General features: G+C 45.7%; 1 protein-coding gene across 8 annotated transcripts in view; it reads left to right on the top strand.

The window, feature by feature from the left end:
* The window catches only part of TNIK (TRAF2 and NCK interacting kinase), a 291,700-nt gene that overhangs the window by 33,820 nt on the left and 241,108 nt on the right, over positions 1-16,772 (top strand). For all 8 annotated transcript variants that reach the window (XR_014547950.1, XM_083613076.1, XM_083613082.1 and 5 more), the window contains exon 2: positions 13,040-13,105. Coding sequence is in view for 7 of the 8 variants with exons in the window: in XM_083613076.1 (XP_083469202.1) it covers positions 13,040-13,105 (66 nt within the window). In the remaining variant the exon portion in view is untranslated. The remainder of the gene's footprint in view (positions 1-13,039; positions 13,106-16,772) is intronic.

Genomic DNA, 16,772 nt, shown 5'->3' on the forward strand with positions numbered 1-16,772 from the left:
GTGTATGTCAGTCTCCTCTAACCTGGTGCCCTCCAGAAATTGTTGGACTCATAACTCTCTTCATCCCTGGCTGTTGGCTGATGAGAGCTGACCTTCAAGAACATCTAGAGGGGAACTAGGTTATGGAAGACTGACAGGTAGCCTAGGCCTATTGAGATGATAGCTTAGGATGGTACTCAATCTTCCTCTGCATATTGTAAGGGATGGTAGGTCATGAAAGAAAAGCTTTCAGAAACCTAAGGAGAGAAGCCGGTTTGAGAACCACTGCTTTAGGAATGGGCACATTTGAGACAACCCTTTTTGGAGCGAAAACCAGCTATAAGGATGGAACACCCATGGGGCTTTATGTGCTGCAGAGATGGATGCTGTTGGATTCGAAAGAGAGAGAATCTTTGCTGTAGGTGTGTTTTTAGTTTGCTTAGTTTATCTGTGGTTGTGTGTCCACAGAACACTGGCTGTATTAAGTTACTGGAATGTGTGCAGGGCTGCAGAAGATGTTTTCAATAGGGCAGAATTTCAGGCTCTAATTTAATAACAAGACCTCTTCTGGATAAACACCTGCAGCCTTTGGCACTGAATTTATTTAGTTCAGGATACAGCCGTTCTCTGGTATACTGGGAGCATCTTTGAATTATCATTTAACAAACCAGTAGGTGAGTAAATTGGCTTTTTCAAGTCTCTTAATGAAATCTTGCTTCCTGGTCACAGGTGCCTGTTCTTTAGTTCCACTGAGAGGTCCCTAATGAAGAGGGCAAAACCATATTAATGGTAGTCTTTTTCCTAAAGTCGCCCCGGGAAAATTGCATTTGCTGCTCGCTTCTGACTGAAATATTCTCTGAGGAAAAGTGTGCACGGCTTATCTTAACTAAAATTTGCGTATTTGTTGTATTAAGTCAAATGTGTTTACTTGGGATAGGACTTTATTTATTTGCTTAAAGAGATGGCAGGTTGCATTAATAATAAGAATGTAAGAAACTGCCTTGTACCAAGTATATCCCTGGTATATCTCAGCTCTTGGTTCATCTAGCTCATTGCCGTCTACGCCACTGGTTTTCAGCCAGTCCAGAACCAGTTTCAGGGTTGTTGTGGGGATAAAATGGGGAGGGGGAACCACCTTGAACTGTTTGGAGGAAAGGTGGCATATACATGTCATTTGATTGATAGACTCTTTTTTGCAAACTGAATTGAGGTTTGTTTGTTTAAAAAATCAAGTAGTATATAAATGTTAAATAAATACACGTAATAATAACGAAGTAGTTGGCCCTGCCACATTTCATCCAGTGGATGCCAAGTCAGACTTGCCACATTTTTGGGAGCTGGCGGGGGAAGTGAGGTGCGATAGTCTTAATAATAATAATAATAATAATAATAATAATAATAATAATTTATTATTTATACCCCGCCCATCTGGCTGGGCCTCCCCAGCCACTCTGGGCGGCTTCCATAAAAACCAAAAATACAGTAAAATATCACATGTTAAAAACTTCCCTGAACAGGGCTGCCTTAAGATGTCTTCTGAATGTCAGGTAGTTGTTTATCGCTTTGACATCTGCTGGAAGGGCGTTCCACAGGGCGGGCGCCACTACCGAGAAGGCCCTCTGCCTGGTTCCCTGTAGCTTTGCTTCTCGCAATGAGGGAACCGCCAGAAGGCCCTCGGCGCTGGACCTCAGTGTCCAGGCAGAATGATGGGGGTGGAGACGCTCCTTCAGGTATACTGGACCGAGGCCGTTTAGGGCTTTAAAGGTCAGCACCAACACTTTGAATTGTGCTCGGAAACGTACTGGGAGCCAATGTAGGTCTTTCAAGACTGGTGTTATATGGTCTCAGCAGCCGCCCCCAGTCACCAGTCTAGCTGCCGCATTCTGGATTAGTTGTAGTTTCCGAGTCACCTTCAAAGGTAGCCCCACGTAGAGTGCATTGCAGTAGTCCAAGCGGGAGATAACCAGAGCATGCACCACTCTGGTGAGACAGTCTGCAGGCAGATAGGGTCTCAGCCTACGTACCAGATGTGGTGTTTGCTCTAGCTGTGTAGAACGTGTCATTCTCTTTCCCACCCCCAATGCTCTAATGCAGGGGTCAGCAAACTTTTTCAGTAGGTGGCCATCCACTCAGATCTTGTGGGGGGCCGGACTATATTTTTTGGGGAAAAATGAATGAATTCCTATGCCCAACAAATAACCCAGAGATGCATTTTAAATAAAAGGACACATTCTACTCATGTAAAAACACGCTAATTCCCAGACCGTCTGCGGGCCGGATTTAGAAGGCAATTGGGCTGGATCCGGCCCCCGGGCCTTAGTTTGCCTACCCATGCTCTAATGTGACTTTGCGTTGTGGAAGCATACCCCATTAAGCACAGGTAGTATTGAAACACAAACTTTCGCCTTCTTTTCCCTCAGAATTTGCTCTTCACTGATATGGGTGCTCCGCTTGGGTCAGTGCTCCTAGAAGGGGGGGGGAAGGGGGCTAGATTGTCCGCATGATATTGGTCGCTGTGGCCACAACACAGACTCCTCTCTATTGGGCATATAACGTCCCCAGTGACATTCCTCATGAGCTTAATGTAAATGTTATAATTCCCAGGCGTGTGTAGGATGCCACACTGAGCTATTATGGAATTACTGTGCTGAAAAGTGGGAGAATCAAACTTGCCACCCACACGAGACCAGTAGAGGCATCCCATCAGAATTCTGAATATCAGAAGCTGAGCAATAGTCCTGAGCATTTCACAGACAAAAGAAATAGGGATTTGTAACATCCCATTCTCATCCTTAGGAGAATTGGTACCAGCTGCCCAACTGCTGAATGTTCTCCTCAGGCTTTTGAATGCTCTGGTCATTTGGCCTGCAATTGTCTTGTCATCCCAGGAGAATGGTTGTTTTGGGATAAAGACCTAATAGGACTATAGATCAGCCGCTTCAGTGTGTGCAATAGTGGACTGTGCATAGCATGGCACTGTGGTGTTGATGTGCATTGGTGGTAAAAGCAGTGTGTCCAGCTCCTGTTTTGAGGTGCAGCTGCTTAGGGAGCTCCATGCTACCTCTCCCCACCCCCAAATGTAGTGAAGAAAACATTCCCCGCTGCAGCCGGGCCATCCACCAAGGAAGCTGTTCTCCGCTGTTTGTTTGCCACCATGGAAGGTACTGTAGAGTTCTTCCATGTAAGGAGGGACTCTGCCCCATTGTTTCTGATGTAAGTATAGGGGTAGTATAGGGGTATGGCTGTGGTATATATCATTTGAGTGGGGGGGCTAGTTCTATCCCACATGGTGCTATAATCCCCCTCATGCAGTCTTTCCACATGGCGGAGGAAGGATTGTGTGAACTTCTCCCTTGAGACCCTGGAGAGGGACCTGAATGCTGAAGAATGATATCTCTGGCAACTAATCCAGAGTGCGGGAGCTACACTGGTGACTGGCAGCAGCTGCTGGGACCATAAACAAAACTGCATTGGCTCCCAGTATGTTTCTGAGTGTTAGTGCTGACCTCTAAAGCCTTAAACTTCTTCAGCCCAGTATACCTAAGGAGCCTCTCCACCCCCATCATTCAGCCTGGACACTGAGCTCCAGCTCCAAGGGTCTTCTGGTGGTTCCCTCACAATGAGAAAACCAGGCAGAGGGCTTTCTCAGTATTTGCACCCACCCTGTGGAATGCCCTCCCTTCAGATTGCAAGGAAATAAACAACTATCTGACTTTTAGAAGACATCTCAAGGCAGCCCTGTAAAGGGAAGCTTTTAGTGTTTGATGTCTTACGTTTTGTTGGGAGCCGCCCAGAGTGGCTGGGGCAACCCAGTCAAATGGGCAGCAAATAAATTAAGTTGGTGACATACTTTTCAGACATGCATCATTTCGTGACACAGTAATTCAGTTTTACTAGCAAACCAGAGGTCAAATTAACCCCTTTCCAGCCCTGGGAGGAGCATGGGAGCATTTGCGCAACACACCGACACACTAACATGCCACGACACACAGTTTGGAAAGCTCTGCACTACAGGGAAAAGGAAACTTTTAACAATGCATTACCCTGTGGGCAAAACAGGGACAAAATAAGGATTGTGATTTATCTGGGACAAATGGAAAAATGGAGAAATAGGAATGGTGGGAGTGTCTGCCCGAGAACGACATACAGAATAGCAGTCAGATAGTGTGTGCGCACCAGACCCAAATGCCACAGACCTGCCGTTATAGTGGCTTATGGGAGAGTAGATGCAGGAAGCCAGAAGTGATGATAGAAGCCTAGACCTCTGTGTGCATACTTAGAGTAAGCTGCAGCCCTATTGCACCCATGCACACACACGCACACAGATACACCCCCCCTTCCTCTTCTGGTTCACAGCAGAGAGCAAGTCATGCCAAAAGTGGTTTGCAATTGCGAATGAGCAGCCTGCTTCCGGCAGAGTGGGTGTCCCTTGAATATGTGTCGCCCAAGGCAGCTGCCTGCCTGGGGAAAGAGGGTCTGTAAGCTGTATTGAGGTGCCACAACATAGTCTCTCGACACCCTAAAGGGTGTGAAGAAACTGGCAGAACCCTGACCTCGCGCTCCCATTTTATTTTTTGCCGTTTTGCATATCTGCGTCTGTTTGGCTTTTTCCTTTTAAGCATGGCTGCACCCTTGACAATTCAAGCCTAAAAGGTCATCTTAATTAATATTTCTGGATTAGTGGGATGGCAGACGCGGCGGTTGCTGGTAACAGCAGAGATGGAGCCTTGCTCAGAAAATGGCTTTCCAGGCTGGTGCTCTGGAGCAGAAACATTGCAATCAGGCAGCCTGATATAATTAGAAACGTGCTGGTTTATTTATTTATTTTTGCAAAAAATTTAAAAAGATTGCAGGAAGAAGTGTTCCTTTCCTTGGTTTTCTGTGTGTTGCTGGCATTTCTCCCCCCCCCCCACTGGTTTTATACAAGTGTCCTGTGGTTAGTACTGGTTAGCTCAGCAGTGTGGATTGACATGGTGTAAGTAGGGTAGCATTAAAGGGCTACTTGCCCCAGTCTAAACGGGGGTACATAGCCTGAAATATGATGTAATATATTGCCATAATATTCCTGTGAATCATCCCAATCTTGGAGTGGTGAGAAACATCAGGGGCGCCTGTGCTTAGCTAGGCTTAGGTTTCCTTGGCATGAAAGTCAGTGGAAACTGTGGTGTCGTTAGTATATATGGTTTTATTCACAACCTGAGCATAGGTTTACAGCATTGACACTCTGCCAGATCTTGCTTTCCCATTCAGTTTCCAAGGGAGCCCCCCAGCTGTGGCTCAGGTTTGCACAGAACAGACATGTCTCTGTGTCTCCAGCTTCCATCATTGGTCCAACCCACACAAAGAATTCTCCCCTTTGTCCGATTGTGTGGCATCCAGTCAGGTGAGATGGAGACAGGCCCACCCATACGCCTCTATGGCAACAGAGCTCACTCTTTCAAGATGCAAATGGCAGGTCCTTAACTGAGCTTGACACAGGAACTGGCCTTCAACAATCTTCCTTCTATAGTTTCTAGTCTTCTGTACACAGACTTACAGGTTTGGAAAGGACCTACGGTGTCACACAGACCGTTCGCCCAAACCCTTAACAGTGTTAATCTTAGAAAGATTATACATGTTGTCAAGGTAGTACATACCACCTTGCTTAAGAAGCTTTGTGAGGACAATAGACCAGGCAAGGTGAACGCTGTTGCACCTTCTCGTTGGTTCTTTGCCTGCAGGCTAGCAAAGCAATGCACTTCCAGGCATTGACTACTGGTTGTGGCGGAGGGGAAATATTGGCACTAGCAGCCAACAAGATTTTCGCCCCAGCAGGCCTGAGTCAAAAGGTAGCATCCGTTCTAAAACCAATGTGGGCAACGAGAACTCAAAATTTTAACTAGCTAATCGATCTCTCAGCCTTTACAGTTTCAATGTGCCTGGTGCCATTTTGGGGGCAAAGTACAGAAGTGGGATTCTTCCCAGGACACAGCAATTTCTTGGGCTGTAGACTGGCTTTGTGGGTATTGAAGATGCTAATATAATGTCCCTGGTTGGGGGTGGAGGGGATGCGGTGGGCGAGCAGGGGGAGGAGTAGCAAAGGGGATATCCAGCCACGGAGGGAGGCCTTGGCGGCACCCAAGGGAAGTATCAGGAGAACATTGGGACCCCGTGGAAAATCTCTGGGCAAGCAGGATGAAGGAGGAATTATGGGTTATTGGGTTGTTGTTTTTATTTTGATTGTGTATTTTGTGGTTTTATATTCTGATTTTTTTCTGTAAACTGTCCTGAGACCTGCGGGCATAGAGAGGTATATAAATTCAATCCATCCATCCATCAACCAATATTTTCCCAAGTGAGACCCATGCCAAAGAGCCCTTATATGGAAGTCCTTTCTGCAAACAGACATAAAGTCAAGCAGAGCTCACGAGGGATCTAGAAGAGAGTGGTTGTTGCCAAAAAAATTTCCAAGGGCCAGATAGTGGTGTCCAGAAGGCCACGTTTGGCCCCCCAGGCCAGGGCTGAGGTTCCCCACCCCGGCCTGTAACAAATAGTCGAAGGGGAGAGGCAGACAGAGGCAGAAAGGGAAGGATGGAGGCTAATACTGTTGCCCATACTTGACATTTGTTACAGTTGGTAGTAAGAAGAAAAACCAACGATCATGTAGGAAAAGGTTGGGTTTTGAGGAAGGAGTTGTGTTGGAAAAGCACCAGAGCTATGTGGGAGGAAGGACCTATGATCACAAGGGGCTTGTCATGTGGTGTCTGGCCCCCACATGGTTGCATTTTAGATGGCCAGCCACATGTCTGCTGTGTGGTTTGTGGTTTGTGCTTGCGCTAGTGTCTCCTCGGTTCTGATATCTCGGTTCCCATAGCCTTTTGGTGGTGGAAAGACAAATAAAGGTATTTGGGTGGGGAAAGGTAATAGCAAGCCCCCTGGTGTTTGTCTGTGAAATGAGCTGTGTGTGGGAAGGTTGAGATTTGCTAAACGGAATGTAGCACATCGCTATAAGCAGCAAAATCTCAAGTTCCATAATCTATATAAAAAAGTGACTATATTTGGTCTGAGATTATGCTCTGCTTATGCTGCGCTGGTCTCCATTTAAGCTTTTCTGAATAATTTACAGAGCTCCATTAAACACTTTCATATTTTGATTCCTAAATGCCAGAGAACATTTCCTGAGCTATTTCAGCTCCCCGTATTCCCTGGCACAGTGCTGCTCTCTCCAGCTCTCTGGTCTCTGTGATTCTAGTTTGTAGTACTAACCAATTTGCAATTTCTCCCCTCGCCCCATCCAGACAAAGCAAGTATAGCCAAGGCCAGTTCAAGACTGGTCTCCTTAAGAGGCCATTTCACAGAGTTGGAACTTGGGGTGCTGTTCTGCAGCCCCCTCTGTTGACCTGGTTGGGTCCTGCTTCTGTCATGGCACTTCCATCCAGATCTGCCCCCTCCAGCCCCCATGCTTCCTGGCCATTATTATAGACCAGTCTGTCCATAACTGTCAAGCGTCCCTTATTTGGCGGGACAGTCCCTTATCCCAGCGCCATGTCCCGCTGCTGTCCCTTATTGATGATGTCCCTTAAATAAGCTACTGAAGGTAATGGGGCCCTTTCTATGTCCAGCTGTGCTTTGTCAACAACAAATTGTTGCTGTTTTTGTGTGTTGAATATATGCTATATTTTATGGATCTAATAGGTATCTAAAGCCATTTGCACGCAACAAAATATGTATTTTATCAAAGTAATTGTTGATCCCTTATTTTGGCTGCTGATCCCTTATTTTTGAGGCTGCTGGTCCCTTATTTTCAAATCTGTAAGTTGACAGCTATGAGTCTGTCCCTAATCGATGACCTGCAGGTGATGCTAGAATCCTAGAATTGTAGTGTTGGAAGGGACCACGATGGTCATCTGGTCCAACACTGTGCAATGCAGGAAGCTTTTGCTCGAACCCACAACCCTGAGGTTTAAGAGTGTCGTGCTTTACTGACTAAGCCATGCTGGGCATCCAGCAGGGGCTGATGGGAATTGTAGTCCAACTACTCTAAATATTCTTTTAACAGCTCTGTTGCGGCAAGTTGAAATGGATTGTCCCTTCCTGGCACACACTTTTAATGCTTACAGGAGAAGATAGAATCCTGACATGTGTCATTGATTGTGAGTTCTCAGCTGGCGCTTACTTGGTGTGGTACAGGGGTGTGTGATCTTGCGAAAGGACTTAATGGATGTGCGAGAAGTGTTGACACGCTTTCATGTCCTCTAACTTGCTGTATTTATCTGAAGCTCAGGGTAGCAATATTTTTATACAAAGATGGTGCTGATGGTAGGGGGGAGGTGTCAAGAATAATGAAGAATCATTATTCCATTGAAAGCTGTGTGGGTAAAAGCAGAATCAAGGACCAGCCCGTTGTTGGCGTGAATGAAGACTAAACGTGTGTTTCCCCCCCTTTTTCTTTCTGCATTTGCTAATAACTAGCATTCTGCTCCAGTTGCCATGGCTTTGGTGAAATTGCAACTGCTAGTGCCAGCTGCAAAAAGAGATGCCATTCATTGACTTGACATAAGCTGCTAGGCTTCTTTGACTGACTGTGGTTATGCAAAACAGGAATAAAATATGCACACACAGAGAGGGAGAGCATGCAACACAAAAATGCTTTTTAAAGATCTTGCTTTTTGTTGCTAGAAAATGGGTGCACAGGTGGACTCTAAAGAAGGCAGTCTTAGGTCCTTGTTGGAACGCAGGCTCTTGCATGCTGAACATCCTAGGTCCAACCCGTGGCTGTTTTAGGATCAAAGAGAACTGGAGACGATAGGGAGCTGCTGCCTGCGAGTGAAAATGCAGACTCACTGCACCAGTGATCAGATGCGGTATATTTAAAAATGGCTACCGACTCACAGGTTGTGAGAATTCATTAAATCAGATCGCCTCTGGTGATGGAGCTACCTGGCCTAAGCCCCTAGATGGCTGCGGTCTTGCTCCAGAATGAAATGCACCAGAACATGCAGCAGAACATGCATCTGATGCAGCAGAACTGGCAATTTTTATTGCGTAGCAAAAGACAAAAAGGCTTGTCCACAAGAATTTGTGTAAGAGTGTGTGTGTGTGTCTTGGACACTGACCAAACAAAAATGACTGGACATAGGGATAGCTGAGCTCTGCAGTGCTTGGGGGGTCAAAATGATGAAATGCAGGTGTGGGGCAGAGTGTATTGTTTTTAAAAGGGTGCATGTGCAGCAGCGATCGGTGTTATCAGGTTTTGATCGGTGTCCTTAGGTTCAAATCTGTGCTCAGCTATGAAGCTGCCTGGGAGGGCTTGGGAATGTTGCAATCTTCTTCTTCTTTCAATGGAGAAGGGTTGGGGAGCAGGAGGTGGGGAGGACACAGATCAATATCTGTGGTATGGATTGTGCACCTCGCTGTGTGTGGTGGATGCATGTAGCAGATTGTCTGGGCATGCCCTTAAGACAGAAGCATTGACATGTACTTGCTTGAACTGGAGATACTGAACTCTTGAGTCCAGCGCCCCAACTCTATGCATATTCCGCGGGGAAAAATGGAATGCATACTGTTTTAGTGCTTCCGTGCCCAGATGCTTCCATGCTCGCAGTGTGGAATACACACCATGCACACAAGTGCACACCTACCTCTCTCCCCTATGTGCTAATCTGCCCCAACTAAACCAGCAAAGCCCTCCATCAGGGCTGCTACACCAGAGCAATGTGGATTGACTCTTAGCAACAGCATCCTATTTAGAATGAGAGTCATTCTAGTTCCCATATCCTTCCCAGTGGTACTTGAACCAGTGTAGTTTCAGCCTCGTTTCTGAAAGGCTTGTTGCTATTTTCCCGCTCTTGAGTTTTAATGATCAGCAACTAAAAAACAACAACAACAACACATTGTTTTGCAGCAATGTTCTTTTCAAAAACACGCACATGTACGGTATATCCCCCCCCCCAAAAAAAACTTTGTTTCATGCAACTGCATGAGCCGCAGCTTGACAATAGCTCCTGGTTTTCCCCCTTTCCCTTTTCTTTTCCACTTTGTTCCCTGCTCCTTCTCTCTGCCAATAGGAGCCTGCTGCTCTAATGGCACAAAATGCCTTTCAGGTTATAGAAACATCCCACGTCTTTGTCCATTTTGAGCTGTGTGCTTCTGTTTGAATGTTGCTGGCCCAGCTGTGCTCCGCATTCCCCTCGCCCTGTGGCATCTCCCCAGCTGAGAGGCCTTTAATGGCTTCATGGCTGGGCATTTCAGCCCAATCGCATCCTGGGAAGCTCTCTCTCTAGCCCACAGCGACATGAAAGGCACCATTAAAAATATCGGTTCTGGTATCCCTTGCTGCAATGTGTGGTGCTGGTGGCGGCAGCTGGCATGCAAGTTTGCCTTGGCATGGCCCCGTGCATAAAACATTTCTGATCTTGTGCAACATAAGAATGAAGCCTTCCATTCTCCCCTTGAACATTAAGACGAAAAAAGGCTCTCCTTTGTTTCCCCCACCTACCCCCTAAGCAAAATGACTTTGAAACTGTGCTCTGGAGAAGCGTTGGGGTTCCTTAGAAGCTTAGCAGGGATTTATTGGTGATCTCAATAAAGAAAGTGTAGCTCCCCTGCGAAATGACATCTCCACCTATGACCGAACGTCCTCCGCAGTGCCCAAGCACAAGGGGATGTTGGCTGCATCCTAAGGAAGGGGTGAGCAGATGTCAAGAGCTACCTTTTTATTTTATTTTTTTGCGCTGGAAGCTCTGAAGTCTTCGCTTCATAACAGAAGAAAAAAATATTCAGCATAGTCTGCCTTGTTCTGGACTGAGCTTGCAGGACTTTACAAGAACCCAAGAAGGCACAAAGCATGCATGCACACACACACACACACACACACAGAGAGAGAGAGAGAGAGAGAGAGAGAGAGAGAGAGAGAGAGAGAGAGAGAGAACAAAGCAGAACACTGTCTTCTGCTCTAATGGAGCACTGCTTTTGAGGGGAGGGCTTTTTGGAGTTGCTATTATTAAACGGGAGTCTGGCAGTCTTGCTGGTGTGCTGCAAATCACCTACAGATTTACTTGTAGATCCTGATTTGCGTTATTTTCACTCCTTTTATAAGGTTCCTAATTTATGTGGGGGGCAGTCATGAATCTCAGCCAATGCTCCATGTAAACTGAGTTTGTGTCCCAGCAAAACATGTCCCCTAAATCTTTCACAGCTCACGTAGTTCCACTGTCAGTGAGTTGGGGTTTCTTGTTTTTTAGGTAGAAATCATTCCTTGGAGCTTGCAAACGTCAGCCAGTGAATGTTGAACCAGGATTATAGACCGAGGATATGGCAGCTTTACCAACTGCACCTCCCCCCAGTACTTAGTGACCTGGCCATTTCTTGCCTCTGTTCGAACGTAGGCCCTTGTTCTTGATTTTTAACAGATTCCTTTTGCTCCAAACTGCTTGCATAAAATTAGGCCTTAGGGCTGAAGGTTGCGTATCTCTCTTCCAGGTAGATCCTACCTGAGGTCACAAATGCTTGGGAGACATGGTTAGTGGGTGGCAAGGCCATGAGAAGCATATCAAGATAGAACTGTGGTCGTGGTAGCAACGAAAGGTCATCTGTTCTCCCATAGCTGTGAGGCAAAAAATTCCGCCCACAGATGCAATTCTGACAAGGCTGGGCTTAAAACAGAGCCGAGTGGAGTTAACTTAGGAAGCAAATAGTTTGAAACAAGCAATGCTGATTGTATCTACATTGGGGAAAAGCTCATAATATCACAAGGTCACTGGCCAGAATGACCAGGCCCACCCCACCCCAGTTCCACACTCAGAACATGTCTGCTGGACAGTGACCCTCAGTACGAGCAAAACCTAATCTGATTTAAGCTCTCACCTATCCTTTTCTCCAGTGGGCTCACTATTTTGGGTGAGCTTAATGTGGGTGGCATTCTTGATGAATGTTTTTGATAGGGTCACGTGGTAGTAGTGCTTTGCGGGCACTGATATGACCCTGCCTAAGAGTTAATGAGGGACACCGGTGGCACTGTGGGTTAAACCACAGAGCCTAGGACTTGCCGATCAGAAGGTTGGCGGTTCGAATCCCTGTGACCGGGTGAGCTCCTGTTGCTGGGTCCCTGCTCCTGCCAACCTAGCAGTTCGAAAGCACGTCCAAGTGCAAGTAGATAAACAGGTACCACTCCGGCGGGAAGGTAAACGGTGTTTCCATGTGCTGCTCTGGTTCGCCAGAAGCGACTTAGTCATGCTGGCCACATGACCCGGAAGCTGTACGCCGGCTCCCTTGGCCAATAAAGCGAGATGAGCGCCGCAACCCCAGAGTCGGCCACGACTGGACCTAATGGTCAGGGGTCCCTGTACCTTTACCTTTAAGAGTTTATGAGTGGAATTTCAATGGTGCCTAGGGATGCTAATTTGCAGTTTTCAAAACAACACGTGGATGAAAGAAGAGTCGTCCTTCAAAATCTGCACTTCTCCAAATTTCGCTGTGCGAAGTAATAATGTGTAAAAAAAGAGTACGTGCTGGAATAAAGAGTGTGAAAATTCATTAATTAGGGGAAATTGGTTTGCAAAAATGTGAATATTCAGCAAATCTGTGTTTGATAATTCAAAAATGAACTCCAATATGCAAATGAATTTTCATAAGGGCTTCTTAAAAATAAAATTTGCTAACTTCCGTGGAAATGTGGAGAACTGAATTTAAGATTGGGAAAAATGAGAAACTGAAGATTTTCCCATCACTTCTGGTGCAAGTTAGAAAGTGAGGCAACTTTGCTAGTAGTTTAGTTGTACATGGCTTCTCCTAGAGCACCTCATTTTGGTTTGTTATGGCATACAAAGCAAGAATCAACGTATGTTCTTAAAATGCTTTATATTTTGTTTTTTGCACTTTTGAAAGATACGCAAGAGAAGGGATTTTGACCCATACTACGACGCTTGCCCCCCACCCTTCTGAACTCATTCTCTGTCCCCTGTCTCCCAGCACTCTGTAAAAGCGCCCCTGGAAAATGCATACTGGCCGAATTTAACAAAGTTTTTATTTGCAGACACTATGCTACTGACCGTCTGAAATGCCTTTGTTTATTTCTCTTTAGGATCCTGCAGGCATCTTTGAACTCGTTGAACTCGTTGGCAATGGCACCTATGGGCAAGTCTATAAGGTAAGGCCTTCTGTGTTTTCCTGGAGCATGAGATCACATGCTAAGCATTCCTTGTGTATCTGTCTCTAATTTTTACTGGGCTCTGATTGTAAAGGAAGAATTAACTTCAGGGTGTTTATAGTTTCCTGCTCCCTGCCTTCCTAGTACCTGGTCCAAAAATGTACGATTGTGAAAGAGAACATTGTGTGCCAGTCTTCTGTGTTCCTATAAATATCTCTGGGAGATTGTACCTATGCGTAAACATCTTGCAAACTGAAGAGAAATCTTCCCAAGCTGATGGAGAACGTGTGTGGCTTCTTCCAGGTGAGAGCTACAGGTTGCCAAATCACTCTTAATATTATTCATTGAATTTGTACACTGCCCTTCACCTGAAGATCCCAGGGCGATTTTCAACACACAAATTGTATATTAATCGCAACCTGGGACCGGGTGTGCATGCCTCAACAGTTTTGCAGGTGCCAAAGGTGGTTCAGGAGGGATTTTCCTCTTCTGTCTTTTCATCACCCATCTCACCCTCCTATTTCCAGAAAAGCAAAATGAGTCCTCTTTGCTGCGGTAAGTGGGAGATGAGGGCCAGTGAAGGGACCTTGATTGGAAGGAACAGAGCAGCCTATGTCCTTTTTCCTGTTGTCCACTTATTAGAGATGGGCATGGCTTGCGGTCTGCGAAATTCCTAGTGGTGTGTTGTGAGGACGACATTCGTTCCAGTGTCTGAGTATCTACAATTCAGGGTTGCGAAGCTCCCTCCTCACAGACGTTTGTCTGTCACTTTCATTGTTCTGATTTCCTTGACTGCCGAAGACATGTCTCTTTACTCTGGCCTTTGGCATTTGAGATGCATGCAATTAAGACCTTGTGTTTGCAAGTAATAATAATCACTCTGTTTTAATGTGTTTTAAATTGTTGTGATACTCTGTGGGACCTTAGGTCGAAGGGCAGCTGATTAATAATAATAATAATAATAATAATAATAATAATAATGTTGCCTGTCTCATGCAACATATGACATATAAGTTGATGGGTTTTCTGTTTACGGTCATGGGGTGTGTCTCCCTCAAGCTGTCTGCCTCCGTTTGTGATTCTGATCTCCTTAAAGTTGAGGTAGCAAATACATATATTTCCCTGGCTACCTGCACTTTATATAGTTATTTATTTTTGTTTCCTTATTCTCCTGTCCCACCTTACTTCCATAATGGGACCCAAGGCAGCATACATGGGATTCGCAAGCACTAATCAGGCCCAGACTGGCTTTAGCTCAGTCAGTAGAGTGTAAGACTCTTAATCTCAAGGTTGCGGGTTCAAGCCCCATGTTGGTCAGAAAGACTCCTGTATTGCAGGGGGTTGGACTAGATGACACTTGTGGTCCCTTAAGACCAGGGCCCCAAATGCTGCAGCAGAGGGAGAGAAGGGATGCAGGGCTCTTCCACTGGCTCTACTGAAAAACCATCTCCATCAGGCTTCTCCTTCCCTCAGCTGTCACCTGACAGCAGCCATCCAATCAGGCTGCAGCAAAGGAAGATAATAGGAAGCAGGAGCTCTGTTAGAGTCTTTCACTCTCGGAACGGTTTGCACCCTAGCTGGTCGCGATAAGAACCGTAACTTTTAAGAATTGGTGGCTGGGTTTCATTGTTTTCCTCTTCCCTCCCCACCCCCTTTCCTTTTGTGTTGTGTCTTTTGAATTCCAAACCTGAAGGTGGGAACCTTAAAATAAATTGACTTGTAATCCTCTCTGGGAGACGTTTTGGCCAAAGAGTGGAGTAAAAAAAATGCTTTAAATAAATAAAATCTCCCATTCCTGCCCCTCCTAATCTCTTAAAAGAGCAGAGTAGTTGTTTGACTATTCCCTCTACTGTGTTCAGAGAGGGAAGGCATGCAGACAGAAGTTCTGGGTGGCCTGCGGAAGTCTTAATCCCAAGCAGAGTTTCATAAGATGTTGCATGATCATTTGATGGAGGGCTAATTCTCATTAGGTCTTGGGGTTAAGATTTTAAAGCTGTTGGATTTGAATGCATATTTTGCAATGGTTTTTTTTTTATATAAAAAAACCTGGATATGGTTTTATAAAATGGTAACTCTCCCTGAGCCTTAAGCTGGAGGCAAGATTAACCAGTCATTTGTACAGGGGTTTTTTTTGGATTTCCCCTCTAAACCAACGCTTGTGAAGGCGATCTCTTTGGCATTTATGTTTTAAGATGTGACAATACTCCCGCCGCCCCCCTTCCCTTTGTGCCCCCTCCAAATAAAAGAGGCAAGTGGAGTGTACTGCTGATCTGTCAGCAAATATTTATTTTGAATTCTGGTTTCTGCATCCTCCGATTGCTGTAGGCTAATCCCTTCAACAAAGATGATAGGAGAGGAAAAGTGAACCAAGACTGAACAGAAACTTCTGGAGTTCTTCAGAAGTGTGAATTTCTAAAATAGCGTTAAACCCTCCTCTTTTATATCTCAGTGCTGGAGACATTTCTACTGAGTTGCTATTTTTTCTCTCCCTATATTGTTTAATTTCAAAACTGCTCTGCCCCGGTTTGCTGAAGCTAAGAGCATTAGAGTGATGTCTAAACAGTTTCTCTCTGCTGGTAAAATAACTGTAGAGGTTGACCTAGTTCTAAACATGTGCATATTTCTAATAACTGCTGCTGGAAAATGTGACTACAACATCCTTTTGAAAGCTTAATGTTTCAACGGAAAAGCAGAATGGGAAATGTTATCATGCAAAGCTTGTTTTGCTTTCCCCATTTTATTGAAGTTTTACTGTTTACGCTTTAGACTTTGATTGCAACCTTTAGCATCCATTATTTCAGCAAAAAGTAAATACTTAAGAGTGGGGGGGGGGGGGTTGCACAGATATTTCTGTCACCTCTCTCCAGATTCTAGCTATTTCATTAGGTTATTTTTGTGAAGAAATCAGCAAGAGCGCCTGCACCTATTGTAAAATTATTCAAGGCACCAGGGCTGGCCCACAACATTTTGCTGGCAGAGGTTGGATAGCTCAGTTGGTTCGAGTATGGTGCTGATAAGCCCAAGGTTACAGGTTCGATCCTATATGGGACAGCTGCATTGTAGGGGGTTGGGCTAGAATCCTCAGCATAGCTGTCAACTTAACAGATTTGAAAATAAGGGACCAGCAGCCTCAAAAATAAGGGATCAGCAGCCAAAATAAGGGATTTTCCCAGCACAGGTATGTTCAACTTCTGAGCCCCTCCGAGCCAAGGGAAAAAGCCCAGCCAGCAGCCAAACGAAGCCTCAAGCGGGTGGTTCCCACAGCGCAGCAACCTGGCAAAGGTTAGATCACCGTCACCTCTCCGCTGGGAAGCGCTGAGCAAAGGCGAGTCCCCAGGCACCGCGGCCAATTTGATCGGCACAAGGCATGCAAGCTCCACCCCCCAGTCGTTCTTAGACTCCTTATTGGGTGAGCAAAGCAGCCAAGCAACACAGTTGGCCGGCAGGGAGGGAGGGAGAGGAGCTGCTTCCTTTGAAACCCGGGAAATTGAAGGGACATCATCAATAAGGGACAGCAGAGGGACACAGCGCTGTGATAAGGGACTTTCCTGCCAAATAAGGGACGGTTGACAGCTATGATCCTCAGGGTTCATTCCAGCTCTACAATTCTATGATTCTAAGGTGGGACAGGAAATGGCACCTTACCCAAGCCAAGGTGCTTAGTATT

Source organism: Podarcis filfolensis (genome assembly GCF_964270895.1).
Source record: "Podarcis filfolensis genome assembly, chromosome: 5".
Classification (NCBI taxonomy): domain Eukaryota; kingdom Metazoa; phylum Chordata; class Lepidosauria; order Squamata; family Lacertidae; genus Podarcis; species Podarcis filfolensis.